At 37.7% G+C, this 19,425-nt stretch overlaps 1 protein-coding gene across 1 annotated transcript; it reads left to right on the top strand.

The window, feature by feature from the left end:
- The first annotated feature begins 2,050 nt into the window (after positions 1–2,050).
- Positions 2,051–3,939, top strand: LOC149226473 (putative pentatricopeptide repeat-containing protein At3g23330). Its single transcript, XM_089377503.1, has 2 exons — positions 2,051–2,241; positions 2,403–3,939. The coding sequence occupies exons 1-2, from the start codon at positions 2,186–2,188 to the stop codon at positions 3,682–3,684; spliced, it is 1,338 nt and encodes a 445-aa protein (XP_089233629.1). The 5' UTR covers positions 2,051–2,185; the 3' UTR covers positions 3,685–3,939.
- Positions 3,940–19,425: the final 15,486 nt, after the last annotated feature.

Genomic DNA, 19,425 nt, shown 5'->3' with positions numbered 1-19,425 from the left:
CTTAGGAGATGTGCTTTCTCTTCATTGAGATGGTTGTCATCAGAAACTCTTAAAGCTCTAGTCGCTAAGGTGTTGAGAACACCAAGATTTTGAGTTGGGAAATGATGAGAATTAGCATGAAGATATTGTTCCATATTAGTTTTCTTACAAAAGACCCGATGAAAAAAGAGCCATCATCATTCCTTGAGAGGAGGACGTCAAGGAAGGGTAGAATACCATTACTTACAAATTCCATGGTGAACTTTATGGAACTAGATAGATTGTTAAGATGAAGGAAAAACAGTTCCAACTCTTCCTTAACATGGGACCAGATGACACAAGTGTCATCCACAAACCTCTTCCACATCCTAGGCAAAAGATGAGAGGAAGCTAAGGCCTTTGTTTCAAAATCCTCCATGAATAGATTAGCAACCACAGGGTAGAGGGGGGAACCCATGGGAACATCGCAATTTTGCTCATAGAATTCCCCATCGAATGAAAATAAAGTAGAGGTAAGACAGATACCAACTAAATTAGCCGTATCAAGGTCCATAATGCACTTGATGACTTTGATGGCCTCGTTGATAGGAATATTAGTGTAGAGGGAGACAACATCGAAGCTCACAAGCTTGTCATCCGGATCAAGCTTGATTTCTACCAAAAGACTTTTCTTAATTCATTATGGATCACAGAGGACTGAACTCAGAAAGAAAATTCTTATCAAGCTTCTTAAATGAATTACTAAAATGCTCCATCACAACACTCTCATGCTCATTCTACTTAATTACTAGAATATTGTCTTTCCCTTTCAATTCCTATATAGCTTTCATATTTTTCTAGTGACTAACAAACCTATAGAAATATTTTGTGTTGTCATCACTAGCCTAGAGCCATAAAGCCATAAAGCACCACTTTTGAGTCTCCACAATTCTTCTTCAATCTTCAAAATATACTCATTTTTAGATTCCAAGTGGGTTAACCTCATTTTCTACTCTTCAATGAAAACTCCACTTTGAATTTCCAACCATATATTTTCATAATTCAACTCGATATCCACCAAATTTTCTGATCTTCACTAAAAACTCCACTTTGAATTTCCAACAATATATTTTCATAATTCAGTTCAATATCCACCCATTCAATCTTTATTAGACATTTGCATTTTAAAAAAACTGCTAAATAAATCATAATAATCTAATCAAATATTTTCTCTTTTGAAAATGGAATGGAATGAACCACTGCAAGGAAAACGCGATCTATATAAGCATGGCTCTCAATACAAATGGCTTTGAATAGTCGGCTCCCCCAAATTTTAACAAAGAAATTGTATCTTACCATAGCCTTTAATGGACTGAAAAAATCAATCTCTCCATATTATGTTGCCTCACATTCTCATCTCAAACGCCCACAATTATCAGCCTAGTACAATAACAAACACAACTAACAGTGAGTATAGTTGCTCTCATCAAACAATTTTCATGGGTTCTTTCAGTCAAGTCCTGGGGAAGAGCTTCTGCCTTTCAGGAAGCTGGCAGTGATAATGACTCGCTCATTGTGCTATGATTGATGATTGATGTGGATTTAGCTCGCTGTCATCGACTCACTTTTAAGTGATTCAGTTATTTGTTAGTGGAGTTTAATAGAAGCTTTTGCTACTTCCATTCTGTTTCAAGTTGTCACTGCAACTTTACCACCATTGGTTCCAATGGCTATTTGAAAACTTCAACCTTATGGTATATATCTGACTGTAATTCGTGCGGGCAGAAATATGAGGCCACCATGCGCTTGTTCGTTAAGCTTATGCGCAATATCAGCAAACTCGCGCATACCAATCTTGAGCAGGAAACCCACCTTAAAAAACGAAAATATAAATCTGAAGGCAATACTAATACTTCTACTGCCAGAACAGAGATCTGTGAAAATGGGCAACCGAAGGAGGTATTTAGTGTCCTTCAACATTCAAAACCTCCACAAAACCCTAATGTATATGCCTCTATGTTGCAGGACTGTGCCAGTTCAAAGGCTCTAGAAGAAGGCATGCAAGTCCATAGCCGCATCATTTTATGTGGGATTGAGCAGACCTCGTTTTTATTGAACAAGCTTGTAGGTATGTATGTTGCCTGCGGGAGTTTGGAGAATGCACGTCAAGTGTTTGACGAAATGTCTCAACGAAAGTTGTTTTCATGGAATTCATTGATTGGAGGATATGCGAGGCAGGGGTACTACCACGAAGTGCTTTTCCTCTTTTGCCGTATGCAAGAGGTAGGCATATCTCCTGATAAATTCACTTTTCCTTTTGTTCTCAAGGTTTGCACCGAACCCGCTGGTCTACAGACTGGTAAAATGATTCATGATCACGTAATAAGGTTTGGGTTTGATTCGGATGTCTTTGTGGGGAATGCCCTGATATCAATGTATTGTAGATGTGAAAAATCGGAGTTTGCACGACATGTATTTGACAGAATGTCTCAGAGAAATGTAGTCTCCTGGACTTCGATGGTTGCGGGATATGCGCAGAATGGGTGCTGCCGCGAGGCCTTGATATTCTTTTGCCAAATGCAGTTTTCTGGTCAGAAGCCCGATGCAATGACCTTCTCTAGCATTCTTCCAGCATGTGCGAATCTGGCAGCTTTGCGACAGGGTAAAGAGATGCATGGGTTTATAGTTAAAGAAGGCTTCGATTCAGATGTGTTTGTAGGGAATGCTGTTATAGACATGTATGCGAAGTGTGGACGTATAAGTAATGCACGGCGGATTTTTGACAAAATGGCTGAAAGGAATACCGTCTCATGGACATCGATGATTGCTGGGTATGCTAGTCATGGACATGGTGAAACTGTCCTTCAGTTATTTCAACAAATGAAGCAGGCAGCAGTGCAGCCAAATCATATTACCTTTACTGCTGTTCTGTCTGCCTGTAGCCATGCAGGCCTTGTAGAGGAAGGTTGGCGCCACTTCAATTCGATTAATCGGCATCCTGGTATTCCCCCCAGGATGGAACATTATGCTTGCATGGTTGATCTTCTAGGCCGGTCTGGCCATCTGGACGAGGCACTTGATTTCATACAAAACATGCCCTTAGAGCCAAATGCTAGTGTTTGGGGATGCTTGCTCAGTGCCTGCAAAATTCATCACAATGTTCCACTCGCAGAATATGTGGCAGGACAGCTTTTTGAGATAGAACCTGACGATGCTGGAAATTACGTGCTGCTGTCAAACATCTATGGGGAAGCTGTTAGGTGGGATGACGTAGCTAAGGTGAGAAAAATGGTGAAAGATCAGCAATTGGAGAAAACTCCAGGATGCAGTTGGATTGAAGTCAAAAACAAGATGCATGCATTTACAGTTGGTGACAAATCTCACTCGCAAAAGGAGAAAATATATGCAACTCTTGAGCAGTTGGACAGGCAGATGAGGTCCATAGGTTATGTTCCTGACACGAGCTCTGTGCTACATGATGTTGAGCAGCAGAAGAAAGAAGAGATTCTCCGTAGCCACAGCGAAAGGCTTGCCATTTCTTTTGGGCTTATCAATACAGGCCCTGGGACAGAAATCCAAATTTCAAAGAATCTTCGTGTCTGTGGTGACTGCCACACGGCTATCAGGTTCATTTCCAAGATTGTTGGACGAAAAATTATTGTGAGGGATATTAAACGCTTCCATCATTTCAAGGAGGGACGTTGTTCATGTGGCGACTATTGGTGATGCTCCACAGATAAAGTACACTCATAATGTCTCTAATTGCAATCTTAAAGTATTTGCTCTTAGAATGCTTGTTATCGTCTTTGCTTAGTGTTCACTCAACTGCCAAAATTCATTTATGAAATTGGAAAAGTGTGAAACTGGTTCACTTGTAAAAACAATTAATTGTGTTCACCTACTTTCTGGGATGTTTAGTAAGCCATCGGCTTGTTTATACTTAATTTGAACCAAATTGGGTAACCAAAGGATAGATGATAACATTGTTGTAGCTGGTCAGGTTTGTTGGATTTGTTTGACTCATAATACATGTAGCATAAATCCTGCATTTGGAGATTTGGCAGAAAATCTGTTAGAAGGATGCTAGTTTCTGGGGTGGCTCTCTTGACATAAGTGATAACTGGATGAGTCCACATTGTGGTTTCTCGCTCAGGATGGCAGATCTGCTAGGCTGGTGTAGCCATTGTTGAAAAAATCAGCATCAGTAAAAAGTTGCCGAGGGTCTGTACATCAGGGTATCTGAAAAATCGAACAAAAGATTGGCAAACCAGGAAGACATTGAAAAATGCAAAATAAATTCATTTTTAAATGTTTTTTAAATATAAACCAACAGCAACATCAAATAAGCATATCAGCACATACATATGGAAAAACACTGATATAAATGAATGCCACATCATACATCAAAGTCAATACTGAATCCTGAAAGATGTCCAATCCAGAATTCATTACCAGACAACCAATACAAAATGACATCATATATATAAATGTATCTCATCGTCATGAATCATCTACAATGACCAAATTTACAGTGAGCTGTCAATTCCCTATCCCCTTTTATGGGAAAAGGTTGTGGTTTGTTTGCCATAAGGTCTTGCATCATCCAACAGCAATTGGTGGGCTTATGTGTATCAAACTAAAATGTGGCATTGAGGCTGCCACATCACCCTCCTTAGTGTGAAAATTCTCCTCCTCCTAGAAACATTGTGGGTCATCTTTCCCTGCACCATGCACCTGTCGCTGCTGCTCCTCCTCTAACCACAGGTGCCTCCACCATAATGGGTGTCTCATATTCTACCGTCCATTGAGACATTATGTTAATGTTTTTTCAAGGAAATGATGTCTATATCAGAGATTTTATGAAGGTGCCCCACCGTCAGTCAAAGATTGTAACGGACTTAAAATCATATCATCCATAGTTGAAACTTTAGCATTTAAGGGTGCCATAGTAAATTTAATGAGCCTTTAGGGTCATAAATGTGCGGGTCAAAATATAATAACTGTAACTGCTAACATATTGTGCTTCTTTGTGAATATTTTTTCAAATATTCTTCCGTTGCACTCACGATCTAAATATTACAAATTACAAATTTGCCTCAACACCCAAAAGGCAAATTTCCATAAGAATAGTGTTTTTTCATCATTATTTCTCCACCCTACATCAACAATAAATAAGAAAAAAGAAACTTCAATCACATTTTATTAGGATAGGAAATGGGAAAAAAAGAAAACATAATGTAACTTTCAAATAAAACATGTAATTTAAATTTTAAATTTTAATGGCTTACTTTGCATCAAAACTTTCTTTGTTTTGGAAAACAATACCAAAGTCAAATAGTTTGTTAACGTTTTTATACATCTCTGTCTTGTGATTAATTGTTTTGCAAGCTTCTTGATTTGTGTTTTCTCTCATATTCCCTTCTCCCCAATCCCACTCCCCACCCTCATGAGGGTGGAGGGTGTGGGAAGTTAATATGCAAACCATAATTATTCATTATAGTTTGCATATTAACTCCCCTTAAAGTGCCATCCTCTTAAGACATGTAAGGAACCCTTCCATAACCTTGCCATCGAAATCAAAAGTACATGAGTAAGAAAAAGGTGGGATTGAAAACAAGCACCACTACATGAATTAGATGATGGAGCATCCAAGTGACTCCATCAATCATTGATAAAATCCTAGATCTTCATATTTTTTTCATGTCTAGGGGTAACCTTTTCCAAATAATAAGATCATATAGCTTCTTGGCCCTATCCTTGGTCTCATGCAAGTAGTTCGTTGCAAGCTAATCCCCATCAATCAAATAAAGACTCTTTACCAAAGGTTCAGTAGATGTGCACACTTCCTCCACTCCTTCCTCTTCAATGCAAAATGCACTATCACTCCTCTCATTAGAAATGAACATCTACTTCACTTCAAATTAGTAATGGTGCATAGACTAAAGGGGAATGACCCTACTAGTAGAATATGTGATTGTAGGATGCAACAAGTCCCTGTTTCTTGTGAATTTCCTCATGAGTCTAAGAGCAAATGCATGGTTATTTATGTATTTTGTGATGCTCTTAGCTAGATCAATGACCTCCTTGATTAAGTATATTTTGTCCACATCCTAAAGCATCAAATTAATGCAAGGGTAGAACACTGTGGGGTGCCTCTCTATTAACAACTTGTCAATGATGACATAATTAGTTGCATTATTTGCTACTAGTTGTACAAAATGTTCCACACCTATCTCTTGGATAAGCCCATCCAACAATTTACACAACAATGCCACACTTAGCATTCATTGATACATCAACATATTTAATAAACACGCACTCTTGGGACAATGTACCAAGAAATGGAGGGTCCTACCCTTCCTATTAATCTAGAATTCAACCATCAAAGGTCATGATGCATCCAAAGATCTCCCATGACTTCCTTAAGTTCTCTAATCTAGTATTGATATCATCCTTACCAAGAAATGGAGGGTCCTACCCTTCCCATCAATCCAAAATCCAATCATCAAAGATCATGGCGCATCCAACGGTTTCTCATGACTTCCTTAACTTCTCTAGCATAGTATTGATATCATCCTTTTTTGCTTGAAGAATTGGCCCTTATAACTCATTGTGAGTCATAGGTAGGGACTTTTAACCTAGGCTAATAGCATCAAATTTAATTGGAAGATTGGATTGGTCTTTGCAATGCTCAAAGGTATCTTGATCCGGAAGTGACACCTCCCCACAACCTTATTTGCTTCTTGATTCTCCTTTATTTTAACCATTAATTAGATGGAAATTTGTGCCCCATCTGTGGTTCTAGGAACAAATAAAGGTGAGGCCCTCATGGAAGGTGGATTCCTAGAGTCCCTCTCACTACCCTTAGTCCCAAATATGCTCATGGTTCTTTAGAATCTAGCCACTCCAACGATGGAAATTTCAAGTTTGAGAGTTGTTGGCTCTTCCTTCTTTTTATCCTTTCATAAATAGCTTGGTGAGTAGCTCACATAACCACTAGGGATGTTTGGGAAAGGAGAGGCGTTCTCCACACTTGATTGTGGTTGGTTGGATTAAAGATGGGGACCACAAGTCACCCACGTTTGCACTTTTAGGGCAGTGGAATCGGAAAAACATTTCATTTTGGAATGTGATGCTTTGAGAGACATCAGAGACAGTTACAACAATATGTTAACATCGGTTCCTTGGCATTGTCTCTTCAGTGAGGGGATTGTTAGAAGGTTGGGTCAGCTTCATTATTAATTTGAATAATAAGAGGATTGAATTGCAAAAGATAAAACACAAAGAAGCTAGTGGTCCCATAGACTATATTGAGTCTCGTGGAAGTTAAAATTCCATTCATTCATTAATGAGTTAGATCTTTAGAAATTTCAAGTAATACTCTCACAACTTGTTTCCATATTAATTACGCAACAAGAATAAAACAATCTTTATTTTTATGTTAATGATTTAAAATTTATTATGTTTAAAATGTTCACTTTACACATGTTGGATTTATTAGTTTAGGTAAAAAACAAAATCTTGCTTTTTAATGTTGAAAGGTGTTTTTACTAACAAAGTGGGTGTTTTTACAACCAAATTAGATCATGTGTATACACATTAAATGTTAACTTTTTTATGTTGGGGTTATTTTCTAGTGAAGTGAGCGTTTTTATAATCTAATAGGATGATATGTTCATTAATGTACAATCTAAGTGGGTTTAATGATTAAGGACATGGATATTCTCCTCACAAATAACATGTTCAATTCTAAAGAGGGGTAGTATATGTACATATGAACAATTTATTGATTACAAATATTTGTGGGCCATTGACAATGTGCCAACTACTCACTATCACTTTCAAACTAGACATTTTGTATTTTCTAGAATGACCAAATTTTTCACGGAAAACTTGTATGTCTATCAATAACAAAATAAAATGAAAATTTGTATCTCATTTTTATTAATGATGGTTCACAGACACGAGGTAGCCACTACATCCATGGTAAAATCCAAGAAAATCAATCTCTAAGGGAGTCAAATCCCGTAGTCCGTCAAACTAAATAGACCTAAGCCCAAGGGCATGGAGAAAAATTAACCCTGTAACCTCTGAATTAATGAGATACTTAACAACAAAAACTTGATCGATTGAACTAACCTTTAAAACTAAAAAATCATATTCAACAATAATAATAATAAAAAATTATATTTATTTTATATTTATTTTAACTATAAATCTTTTAAACATTAATCTACCTATACTTAATCTTTTTTTAATCTTCCCTAATACTTATTAAATTCAAAAATAAAATAAATTTAAACTAACTTAGATCCATCCAAAAAAATATATTGATTTATATCATGGATGGAGATAGAGTGTCCATCGTAACTTTGTATTATGTATACATGTAATGAAACCAACCTAGTTTAATATCCTCCTTGAAATCCCAGAGCTCAATTTTTTTTTACTTTAAATATATATCACCCTCAATATTAGAATTTGAAATATAATAACTAGCTCCTAGGTGCATCGGATAGGTTATAAAACATCACCCTTCAAAAACAATAGAAAATCCCTTTAAATGTGATTTATTTATATTTACCATGCCTAATTATTTTTGGACATTTTATTTTTATAGATGTATATTCGAGTGTGTAGGATTTTATAGTTAGTAATAATGATCCTGGAATCTTTTAGAAATGAATTGTATATAAGATTTTGGAATATTGAATGTTTTGAGTCAGCACTCTACTCATCGAAAACATATTAAGTTAAGATAATAATAAAAAAGAGTTTTGAGAATAGGTAAAAATTAATAAATAATAATAATGACAAATGAATAATATAATCAAGAAATCGTTATAAAATGATTAAAATAATAAAAGAGTTGTGAAATAATAGTCATTTATTACATTATGAAGTAAAGTAATAAATTAAATTGAAAACCATATTTAAAATTTTTTATTTTCAAAAGGGAAAAGATAAAAATGGGAAGTGTACGAGGTTAAAAAGAAGAATACTAATAAGGTAGGGATAGAAATAAAATGAAAATAAAATAAATAATTTTATATGAATGTAAAAGAGATAGAAGGTTTAATAACAAAGATAATGTATATTGAGTTTTCAAAATTGGTTAATTTTGTAGTCATTTTCAAAATTAAAATTATTATAATGTTTTTTTAATTTTTAATGCTTTTCAAATCAATGAAAGGAGTGATAGGGTGTTGATGCAAAAATTTGGTTTTGGTGAAAACAAATGAGGTGTTTAAACTTGTAGGTGTGTTCATCCATTTTTGTCTTGGAGATGTGGCTATGAAATTTGTTTGCTATAAGTTCCTTGAGATAGAATTGGAAATATCTATCAATTTGACCAATTTATGATTTGCCATGAGTAGGGAATTGGATAAGCTTTTTAGCCAAACACAAGGTTCATAATGCAGCAAATGTATATTATTATTTCACAATGGTTCATTAATTATTATAATCATATTTCACATCAATTTCTTGATTATTTTACTCATTATTCACAATGGTTATCCATTAATTTTCACCCTATAAATATTAACCCCATCATTATTTTGTATAATTGTTTCATCTTTATATGTCCTAATAATGGATGCAAGTGTCCATTCAAAATGTTGAACATTTCAAAATCCTATACACAATTTACCTCTAGAAAGTTCAAGCATCATGAATGTATATTTTTTATATAATATATTATAGCAAAAACATATTTAGTTCTTTGTGGAAATTTGCATAGCAATTTTTATAATGGAAAATAACTATAAAATTGCTAAAGATAACTTGTGCAAGTCCGTGAAAGTGGGTAAGTATGACCCCATTAATGTTCAAGTTCTATCAATGGCATGCTAATGTTTATGCTTGGGAATGCAATATAGTACTCAAAATGATGGTTATATAGCCTAGGAGACTTTGATGGTATGCATACCCCTCACTCACAAGTTCTAAACCAACAACGACTAAATTGAGTGGTGTTAATAGTTCGCCATATTATAACTATGGATGACACACTAGCTTCCTCATGATAAGAGGAATCTAATTCAAGAGAACCAATAAGCACTCATGTTTATTTATATCCAATGGAGAGATATTTATTTATAAGCAAATAATCCTACAATAATGCACTTCTACTTTTGTTAGTTTTGCAACTAAGCCTTGATTGTTGGATAGAGTACATTATGCAATAATGAAAATAATGATGTCAACAATTGGCATAGTGCTTCCAATAACATAGTATTTTTTTATTTTTATTTTTATTTTATGATATCATTATTAAATCCTTGTATGGACAATATATGTCATAATTTGTTGATGTCAATAGCTTGGGCAAGTACTTATGAACAAGCCTATGTGTATAGGTGTGTGGAAGTTCCCTAATATACCCTTAACCTTAACAATTACTTTAAGTATTAGAGTAATTGACTTTTATAAGATAAAATGAGTTAATCTGATGAAATGTAAAGGTTTATGCATTAGTGAATTAGATGAATTTCAAACAATGTTGAGAGCTAATCTCAACTGTCAGTCACTTTGGATATTAGGGTTGTGCGATTTTGTGAATAACTCAAACTTATAACAGGAGGGTTAGGCTAAGGGAGAACACACACAAGACATATTGAGCACAAGACATTGTGAAAGTGAGATCACAATGATTTGATGGAGAAAGAGTTCCAATCAAGAGTGTTAGGTTCAAGGAAGGTGCAAGGGACAACAAGGGAGATCTAGATCAACTAAGGACATTTGCAAAGGGCTTGCAGCTGGATCAATTCCAGGTTCTTGTTGTATGTATTTTCCTTAATGGGTCATTTTCCTAGGAAGGGAGCCCTTGTAAGTTTTGAATTTAGTAATGGAGGACTTATTTGAAAGGAAAAAAATCTTGTGTGCATGTGATTGTGAGATTGACATTTAATTATCCTCCACTAATTATAATTGTTAAAATTTTAGTCATGCTCTTTTGCTTAGTAGATCTAATATGTTAGGAAGTAATTAACTAGGTGCTAGGGTTAGAAAATTAACATGGTATTAGAGCTTAGACTCTGAAAATCGATTACACATAGGCCAAGTTCGTCTAGGAGTCACGAGGGCCAAGTTTGGCCAATGACCATATGAGGCAGTAAGAAAAATAAAAATAATGCACATGGAGGAAGTATACATCCATATGGTTGAGTTAAGACGATAGAGAAAGGCTAAGAAACTCTTCGACTGCCAAGATATACAAAGTGTTAGAGGTTTCAAATTAAATAAATAAATAAAAGCGGGTGGTGGTCGATACGAGTACCAAATTCCAGTTAGCAATCATGCAACATTCATCAATAGTTCAAGGGTTGTACATCGTTGGGGCAAGGAAAATGTCGGCATCGAAGCTAGCCACCAGCCATAAGGATCCAACTACCGACAAGAGGATTCAAGTTTGAGGTCGAGCTGAGGAGCAACCGACAGTCACACAATAGTCACCACAAGTGCACGAGAAACAAAGGTCTCGACCACACACAGGGGTTAATACCACAAGTCAATCATAGGTAAGAGGTCCCAAGGCGATAAGAAGGCTTGCACGGGAGTCAAGGCCGCTGCCAACAGAGGAAAAGAAAATCACAAGGAGCTGGTATTGGTTAGAAGAGCCGCTAGGGAATTATTGTCATCGTCAGTAGAACAACAGACCGACAAAGAAAAGAAACCACGATTATGTTAGAAGATAAGACGGATGTGTAGTCATTAAGTGAAGCCACGGGCCGAAACAACCCACAATCACAACCACATACAATCGTCACATAGGAGGAAATCAAGATTGTATGTACAACAAGAGAAATCGTAGTGAATGTACAAGAGAACTGAGTAAGTCATCCAGATCATAGTGCAGATAGGTGTGCTATAACAACATGGTATATTAGGTATAAAGGATACTACCAATACAACTAGTGTGATTGGTAAAAGTCATATTTCAGAGGGAGAGAGGAATACTGTACCAACCAAATTTTTGGTAGAAAACTAAATTTTTATGGGTGTTTCAAAGGACTGAAGCAAAGATTCATTAAAGGTCTTTGCAGATCTATAAAATAGCAGTGTTTTCTATTCTCATGAGTGTTAGAAGGACTTAACACAAGGAGAAATGATCAAATTTAGAAATGGCAGCAACCATTATCATATTTGAGGATAGGTTGGATAGAGTTTCTAGCTTCTTTCCTTAGAAGGAAAGGGTTATCTTGTTGCTGAAGTAACATGACCTTTGGGAGTTTGCAAAAATGGTTGTTCTGGAACCAACAAATCTAGCAAATAAAGTGCCTTATGTGAATAAATACATTAGATCCAAGAGGATTATCATGCATGTCGTGAAGGAACATTTGACCCCACACTTGGTAGAAACAAAGTTGGCCAACGAGATGTTCAAGGCTCTAATGGGCCTATTATAGAGTGAAAACATGAACAAGAAGATGATCTTGAGAATTAACCTCAAATCAATCTAGATGTAAAAGTTTGATAACGTTGTTAGTAACTTCATGAGGATAACCTAGACATGGGTTCAAGGCTTGCAACCATTGGGGAGAAAATGGAGGACATAGAGCTCGTAAACATGACACTGAATGGTTTTCCCAAGTCATGAGAACCATTTTTCAATGGGACTTGTTCTCGGGAGTACATTTTCAATTAGGAGAGGCTTTGGGATGATTACATCCAAGAAGAGACTCGAGAGGAATATAGGGCTACCAAGCAGGGAGATGGAGATGATAACTTGGCCCTAGTCATTATGGCCAAAAAAGGAAAAGGGGAGGGTTCCAAGGGTAACAGTGATGGGTAACCTCTCAGCTAGGGAAGAAGGAGCGAGGACTTGAGCAAGCTTAAGTGCTTCATTTTCCACAAAAGTGGGCACTATGCATTACAATGTATGAAAAACAAGGGGAAGGACAAGTCGCAATAGAAAATAACATCAACAAAGGTTCAACTTAATGAGTTTGCAGTAAAGTTTGAGAAGGACTTATCATTCATCTCTTGCCTATCTACCAACACAATCACAAAGAGTGTTTGATCCGGACTTACGCAGGAACGAAATAAAATACTGATATAAACATAAACACAGAGATACAACAGAAATAAATCTTCATTTCATTAATATCAAAGCACTGGAAGATGCTAACATATAGAATGGAAATAAACTAGCTCGGGCGATGGTATCTTATCTCTGAGAAGAGATGTGGTGGCTACATGCCTCTGAACTGTGTTACAATATTATTGAAAAACAAAGGGAAACCATAAACAACCAAAACCCTAACCCTAAGAGATGGAATGCCAAAGTTTGTGGGCCCCGTTGGGGTTAGTTGGATAGCCAATTTCTTTGGGTCGTAACTTGGTCATGTGCTCTTCATTTGGCACATACAATACCTTGTTAGAAAGGTCTCTTTGAGTGCTACAATATTTGTGACAAGCCCTTTCCAATAGCTTAGGGTCTACTGTGAACCTACAAAAATGTCGTTTAGGGGGTCAAAACAGCTCCAGAAGTTTAGGACCCAAAAAAATGCTAAAAATAGTAAATTGTGCTATAATCAAGGAAGCTGATGAAACCAACTGGAGATCTAGGTGGTATAGGTGGGTGGCCACGAATATCCACCTGGATCAATCCTACCCCCTTAGGAAGCAATGGTCCCCATTGCGTGCAGAGCCTCCATGAGGTGAGGAAATTTATGTTGAACCTAGTCTCTGGTGAGCTACTTACCCTAGTGAAGGAGTTGGCCTGCCTTGACAACTCAATATAGCTAGATCCTCTGTAGGCGAGTGTTATTAATCTATGTGTCCATGATCTTATTAGTCGTTTCCTGTTCAATACAACTTGGGTTGAGCTTTATTGGTGTCAGCTGCTCAGCAATATCTGATGTGTCCAACAATGGGGGAAAGTATGGCCACATCTGATCAACATTAAATATTGGGTGCATGCTAAGGAACGATGGAATGTTGAGCTTAAAATCATTGTCTCCTACAACCTTAGTGATGGTGTAAGTTCCATATTAGAGTGGGTGAAGCTTGCGTGGGACCCATCGAGGCAATCCTTCTACAAATGTAACCAAACTTTGTTGCTAACCTAGAATTTGTGTGGCACCTGATGTTGATCATGACATTATTTGTACTTAGCATTTGATTTGTCCTATATGTCATGGACCTACTGGAATATGTGTCGAATGCATTCAATGATGTTGGTAGCTCTGTCAGCTTCGAATTAGACATGAGACGAATCTGCCAGAGTAGCTGCAAGTGGTATGGAAACATCAATGGGACATAGTGGCTGGAATCCCAACCCCAACTGAAAGGGGATGTGTCCAATTGAGTTGTGAAGAGCTTTGTTGTAGTTATGTTGGACATAGAGGAGGATTTCATCTTATGTGCATGGATGCTTCAAGTTGTACATACGCAGGATGTGCATGATCATCCTGTTGACGACCTATGTTTGGCCATTAGTTTGGGGTTGGAAGGTCGTGGAATTAGTGAGCTTGGTATCCAACAATGACCAGGGGCTTGACCAAAATGTACTTAGGAACTTGTTTTCTTGATCTAAGATAATGGACTATGGGATCCCAAAGTGTGACCATACTCGTTCAAGGAACAGTTTGGTAGTGGCTTCTGTTGTGATACTCTTCTTGTAGGCCACCAGAATGGCCATCTTAGAGAATCTGTCGATGACCACGAAAACATAATCATTCCATGCTTGGTATAAGGAAGGTACAACATGCAATCCATGGAGATGGATTCCCAGGGCCAGTTAGGAGTAGGAAGAGGAGTATATAGGCTTTGCTTCTTGATTTTAGGTTTGGAAATGGCATAGGCAGTGCAGGATCTGATGTACTTCCCAACATCCTGTAGAACATTTGGCCAATAAAAATACTTCTGTAACACTGCCATTGTTTTTTCTACCCCAAAATTTCCAATGAACCAACTGTAGTGTGCCTCCCAAATCATCTTGGCACACTCGCTTGAAGGAACACAAAGGTGTCCCGACTGGCATAACAGTGCATCCTGGAGGTGAAAGTTTGGAACTTGGTTTCCTTCCAAGAGCATCTAGTATGTGTTGTCAAATTCTGGATCACTATTGTAAAGATGTGGCCATCCCGAAGTCTTTTGTCCACAAGAGTTGAGCACAATGGTCAGTGCCATAGCCGGTGGTCGGTTATGGCAGTTTGTAACATTATTGTTCCTTCCCTTCTTGTACTTAATGTTCAAATGGAACTGTTGCAGATATGTGGACCATTTCTGATGGTGATGATTCTACAACCTTCCTTTTGTGTGTATGAACTGCAGGGGTCGGTGGTCTGTGTGGATAACCGTTTTCTTCCCCATAATGTAATGATTCCATTTTTGGTAGGTCTTCAAAATGGAATACATCTCTTTGTCAAAGGTGGGATACGTTCAAACTATATCTGAACGTGTCTCACTATGATATGCCACCAGATACCCCTTTTGGGTAAGAACTGCACCAATAGCATAGTCAGAGGCATCTGTCTCAATTTCAAATGGTTGTTGTGGGTCTGGTAATGTGAGCACTGGTGCAAAGCAGAGGTGATGCTTCAACTCAGCAAACGTCTTCTGTTGAGATTCAGATCAAAAGAAATTTCCTTTCACTCCACCTTTGGAGACTTGACTCAAAGGCCAAGTGATATGAGAGAATCCCAACATGAACCTGTAATAGAAATTAGCAAGACCCAGAAATCTACGTAGCTCTGTTAAAGTGGTTGGGGTTGGCTAATCCCGAATAACTTATACCTTGGCTGGGTCCACATGCACAACCCACTCATCAATGACTTACCCTAGTTATTGAACCTGGGTCATACCAAAAGTGCATTTCTCCAAATTGGCACACAATTTGTGTTTTTACAGGGTTTGGAGGGCCTGTCGAATATTCTGTAGGTTCTCTTCCCAACTCTGGATGAATATCAAGATGTCGTCCAAATACAATACCACAAACAAGTTGGTGAAGGACCACAAGATGTCATCCATCAACATCATGAAGTTTGTTTGGGCATTCATCAACCCAAAAGGTATGACCAACCATTTGAAAAGGTCGTCCTTGGATTTGAAGTCAGTCTTCCACACATCAAAGGGTTCGATTGGTACCTGGTGATAATTGGACTTCAAGTAAATCTTGCTAAAATATTTGGCCCCTTGAGCTGGTCCAAAAGGTCATCAATTTTTGGGATTGTATACCTATGCTAGACAGTGATCTTATTCGATTCCATATAGCCAATACAAAGCCTCCAGGTTTCATCCTTATTTTGTACCATTGTAGTGGGTTTTGCAGCAATGATCTGCTTTCCCTTGTTGGGTTTTGGCTCAGAATCAAAGCATGCATTTGTCTCTGAGTCTTTTCACTAGGCTGCCAATGCCTGATTTGCACGACATTCGTTCGTGTTGTGAGTGGAAGTTTTATGGAATTCACACCACTTGTTAGTGTCCTTCTTCGCCTTCTAGTTATTCTTGGCTTGCGCCTTAGAGGATTTTTCCTAGGTGGTCACGGTTTGGCTTTGCCCTTCTCTCTGTGGCTTGGGGGTGCCTTTTCTCTACTTTGGGTTTGCAGATCCAAAGTCTCACTTCTTCTTCTTAAATTTCTACTAAATCTTGGAAGCATATCAGTATGTTGCACTAGGCGAGGAGATGTTCATGAACTCCATTTCCTGCTGAATGTATTGGTGCAAACAACTGCTGTACTTGAGCACCAGATGTTTCTCAGAATCTTTGATACCCAAATTTGTGCGTAGGGTATGGAAAATATTCGTCAGCTCATGCACATCTTGATCCCTTTCTTGCCACAACATAGTCCAACATGCCAATATTATTCCTTGACAATGTCTCAGAAAGAGTTCCAAGAGGGTACGGATGAAAATAGAGAGGGTTCATTGACCTGTCTCTCACAGTAAATTTCCCACCAGTCCTTTACATAGGGTGCGACTTTAAGTAGTGCAAAAGTAATCTTCTCCCTATCGGAGAAATAATGGACTGAAAAAATAACCTTCCAGCAAATTTAACCATTTATCTACAACATTTGCATCTATTTGACCTTCGAATATAGGGATATCGAAGTTAACTTGTTCCTTGAAGGGAGCAGTGCCTTCGAAGTGACTGTTGGATGAAGATGCGTTATAGGTTGGCATTCGCTGAAGGATCTGGGAAAAGTTTTCCATCATTTCATTCCTTTGTCACTCAAGGGATTCTTCGAGAAACATTTTGATAGGATATCCTACTCCCTCGTCTTTATTTTCTCCCACCATGAGAGGTCATCAGTTTTGGTGGGGTTGGTATTGCAAGGGCTCAACTAGTTCAAGTCCCAACTCCTTATACCCCAACCTCATTAGGGACATGCACATAAAAACAGAGAAAGAGCAGACCGCTCTGAACTTATGAAGGAACGAAAAATAATACAAATATAAACTTAAACACAGACATGCAGTAGAAATAAATCTTCATTTCATTAATATTAAAGAACTAAAATATGCTTACATACAAAATGGAAATAAACTAGCTTGGGCAATGGTAGCTTATCTCTGAGAAGAGATATGGCGGCTACATGCCTCTGAATTATGTTATAATGAGGCTCAAGGGCATTTTTATTATTGAACAACAATGGGAAACCCTAAACAACCAAAACCTTAACCCTAGGAGATGGAACGCCAAGAGTTTGTGGGCCCCGTTGGGGTTAGTTGGACAACTAACTTCCCAGGGTTGTAACTTGGTCATATGATCTCTGTTTGGCGTCTATGATACCTTGTTAGAAAGGTCTCTCTGAGTACTAACATATTTGTGGAGCCTACTACAGACCTAAAAAATTGTCGTTTAGGGGGTTAAAACAGATTCATAAGTTCAGGATCCAAAAATTACTGAAAATAGTAAATTGTGCTATATTCAAGGAAGTTGATGAAACTAGCTAGAGGTCCAGGTGGAATAGGCGGGTGGCCACCAATATCCACCTAGATCAGTGCTTGGTACTTCAATAGTGGTGCATCATGTAATATGATAAAGGCGTGAGGACTATTTAACATTCTAACAAAGAGTGATTCATATTTACATGTGGAGCTTGGTAATGATGCCAAGGATGCAGTGAAGAGGGTTGGAACCACTAAGTTCTAGCTAGATCTAGGAGGGAATTTGGAAGCCAAGGATGTGTTATTTCTACCAAGACTAACGAAGAACTTGCTTTTAGCACCAGTGATTGAGGACAAGGGATATGAGGTCATGTTCAGTAATAGGCAAGTGCTTGTTCGTTTATAGGAGTATGGCCCAAACACAAAAATGGCCATCAAGGTTAGAGAGAGAAACTTGTAGAAGTTGACAAGAAAAGCTACTTGGGACTTAGTACATGATAATGACAACCTGCATGACTATGACATAGGAGGATGGGACACTTGCACTATAAGAAATTGTTGATTTTGTGGGAGTTTGTCACTAATCTTCTATATTTCAGCATTGAGCAACATAGTGTGTGCAGAGGGTGTGCACTTGACAAGAATGCCAAGGCTAACCTTCCAAGCAATGATAGTAGTTCCAAGGGGATCTTGGAACTTATTCACTTAGATGTATGTGGATTAATGTCAGTGGAATCAATATAGCCGGAGCAAAATACTATGTCACATTCATTGATGATTATTCAAGGAAAACCCAGATCTTTTCATAAATACCTAGGATGAGGTCTTCATTCAGTTCCAAGAGTTCAAGGCCCATGTGGAGAACTAGATAGGCAAGAGGATCAAGGTCTTGAGGTCAAATAATGAGGGAAAGTAAACCTCCAATGAATTCAATAATTTTTTCAAGGAGGAAGGGATCAAGAGGGAGATGGCAATCTCATACAACTCTCAATAGAATGGTGTTGTGGAGAGAAAGAGTTGGTTCATCATCAATTTTTCCAAGGAAATGATACATGACCAAGAGCTACGATGTTTCTTTGTGAAAAGGAAGTTAAAACACAAATTTATTTGTAGAACATGAGTCCTCATAAGATATTAGAGGGAAAGACTCATGAGAAGGCATTCAAAGGGATGAAGCAAGAGATAGGGAACTTATGCATCATTGGTTGTCCAATAGACATCCATGTTCATATGGAGAAGAGGATGAAGCTAGAACCTTCATGATAGAAGGGAATTTTCGTTGGGTACAATGAGATTTCAAAGGCTTACAAGATATTCATACTAACACAAAGGAAGATAATTTTTAGAAAAGATGTTAGGTTCAAGGAGAATTCAGCATCTAGGAAGTCCCATGATTTTCCACCAAGAATGACCAAGGACAAGGGGAAAGTGACTCTGAAGGTAGAGAAGCATGTAGAGGCTCCTAATATAGGGATTCAACCTTCAAGTGGGGAGGATTCAATAGCTCCTTCTAGTTTTGTTAGGAGACCCAGGTGGTTTGAGTAGACATTAAGGGATGCTCAGGAGCATCTGGAGGATCCTAGGAGCACAATTAGGAAAATCACTCTTCTGAAGAAGTTTCCAAACTATA

This window comes from Pinus tabuliformis, chromosome J, assembly GCF_031772625.1.
Source record: "Pinus tabuliformis cultivar Carrire ecotype Pingquan chromosome J, CPIR1, whole genome shotgun sequence".
NCBI lineage: Eukaryota > Viridiplantae > Streptophyta > Pinopsida > Pinales > Pinaceae > Pinus > Pinus tabuliformis.
Note: the sequence above shows the minus strand (reverse complement) of the source record. Positions and strands in the feature narration are given on the sequence as shown.

What these genes read in the sequence shown, in the direction of transcription:
- LOC149226473 (XM_089377503.1), top strand. Translation starts at nt 2,186, where the DNA reads ATGCGAGGCAGGGGTACTACCACGAAGTGCTTTTCCTCTTTTGCCGTA. An exon ending in TCTTTTGCCGTATGCAAGAG is followed by an intron (nt 2,242 to 2,402) that starts GTAGGCATATCT and finishes AATGTATTGTAG; the next exon opens with ATGTGAAAAATCGGAGTTTG.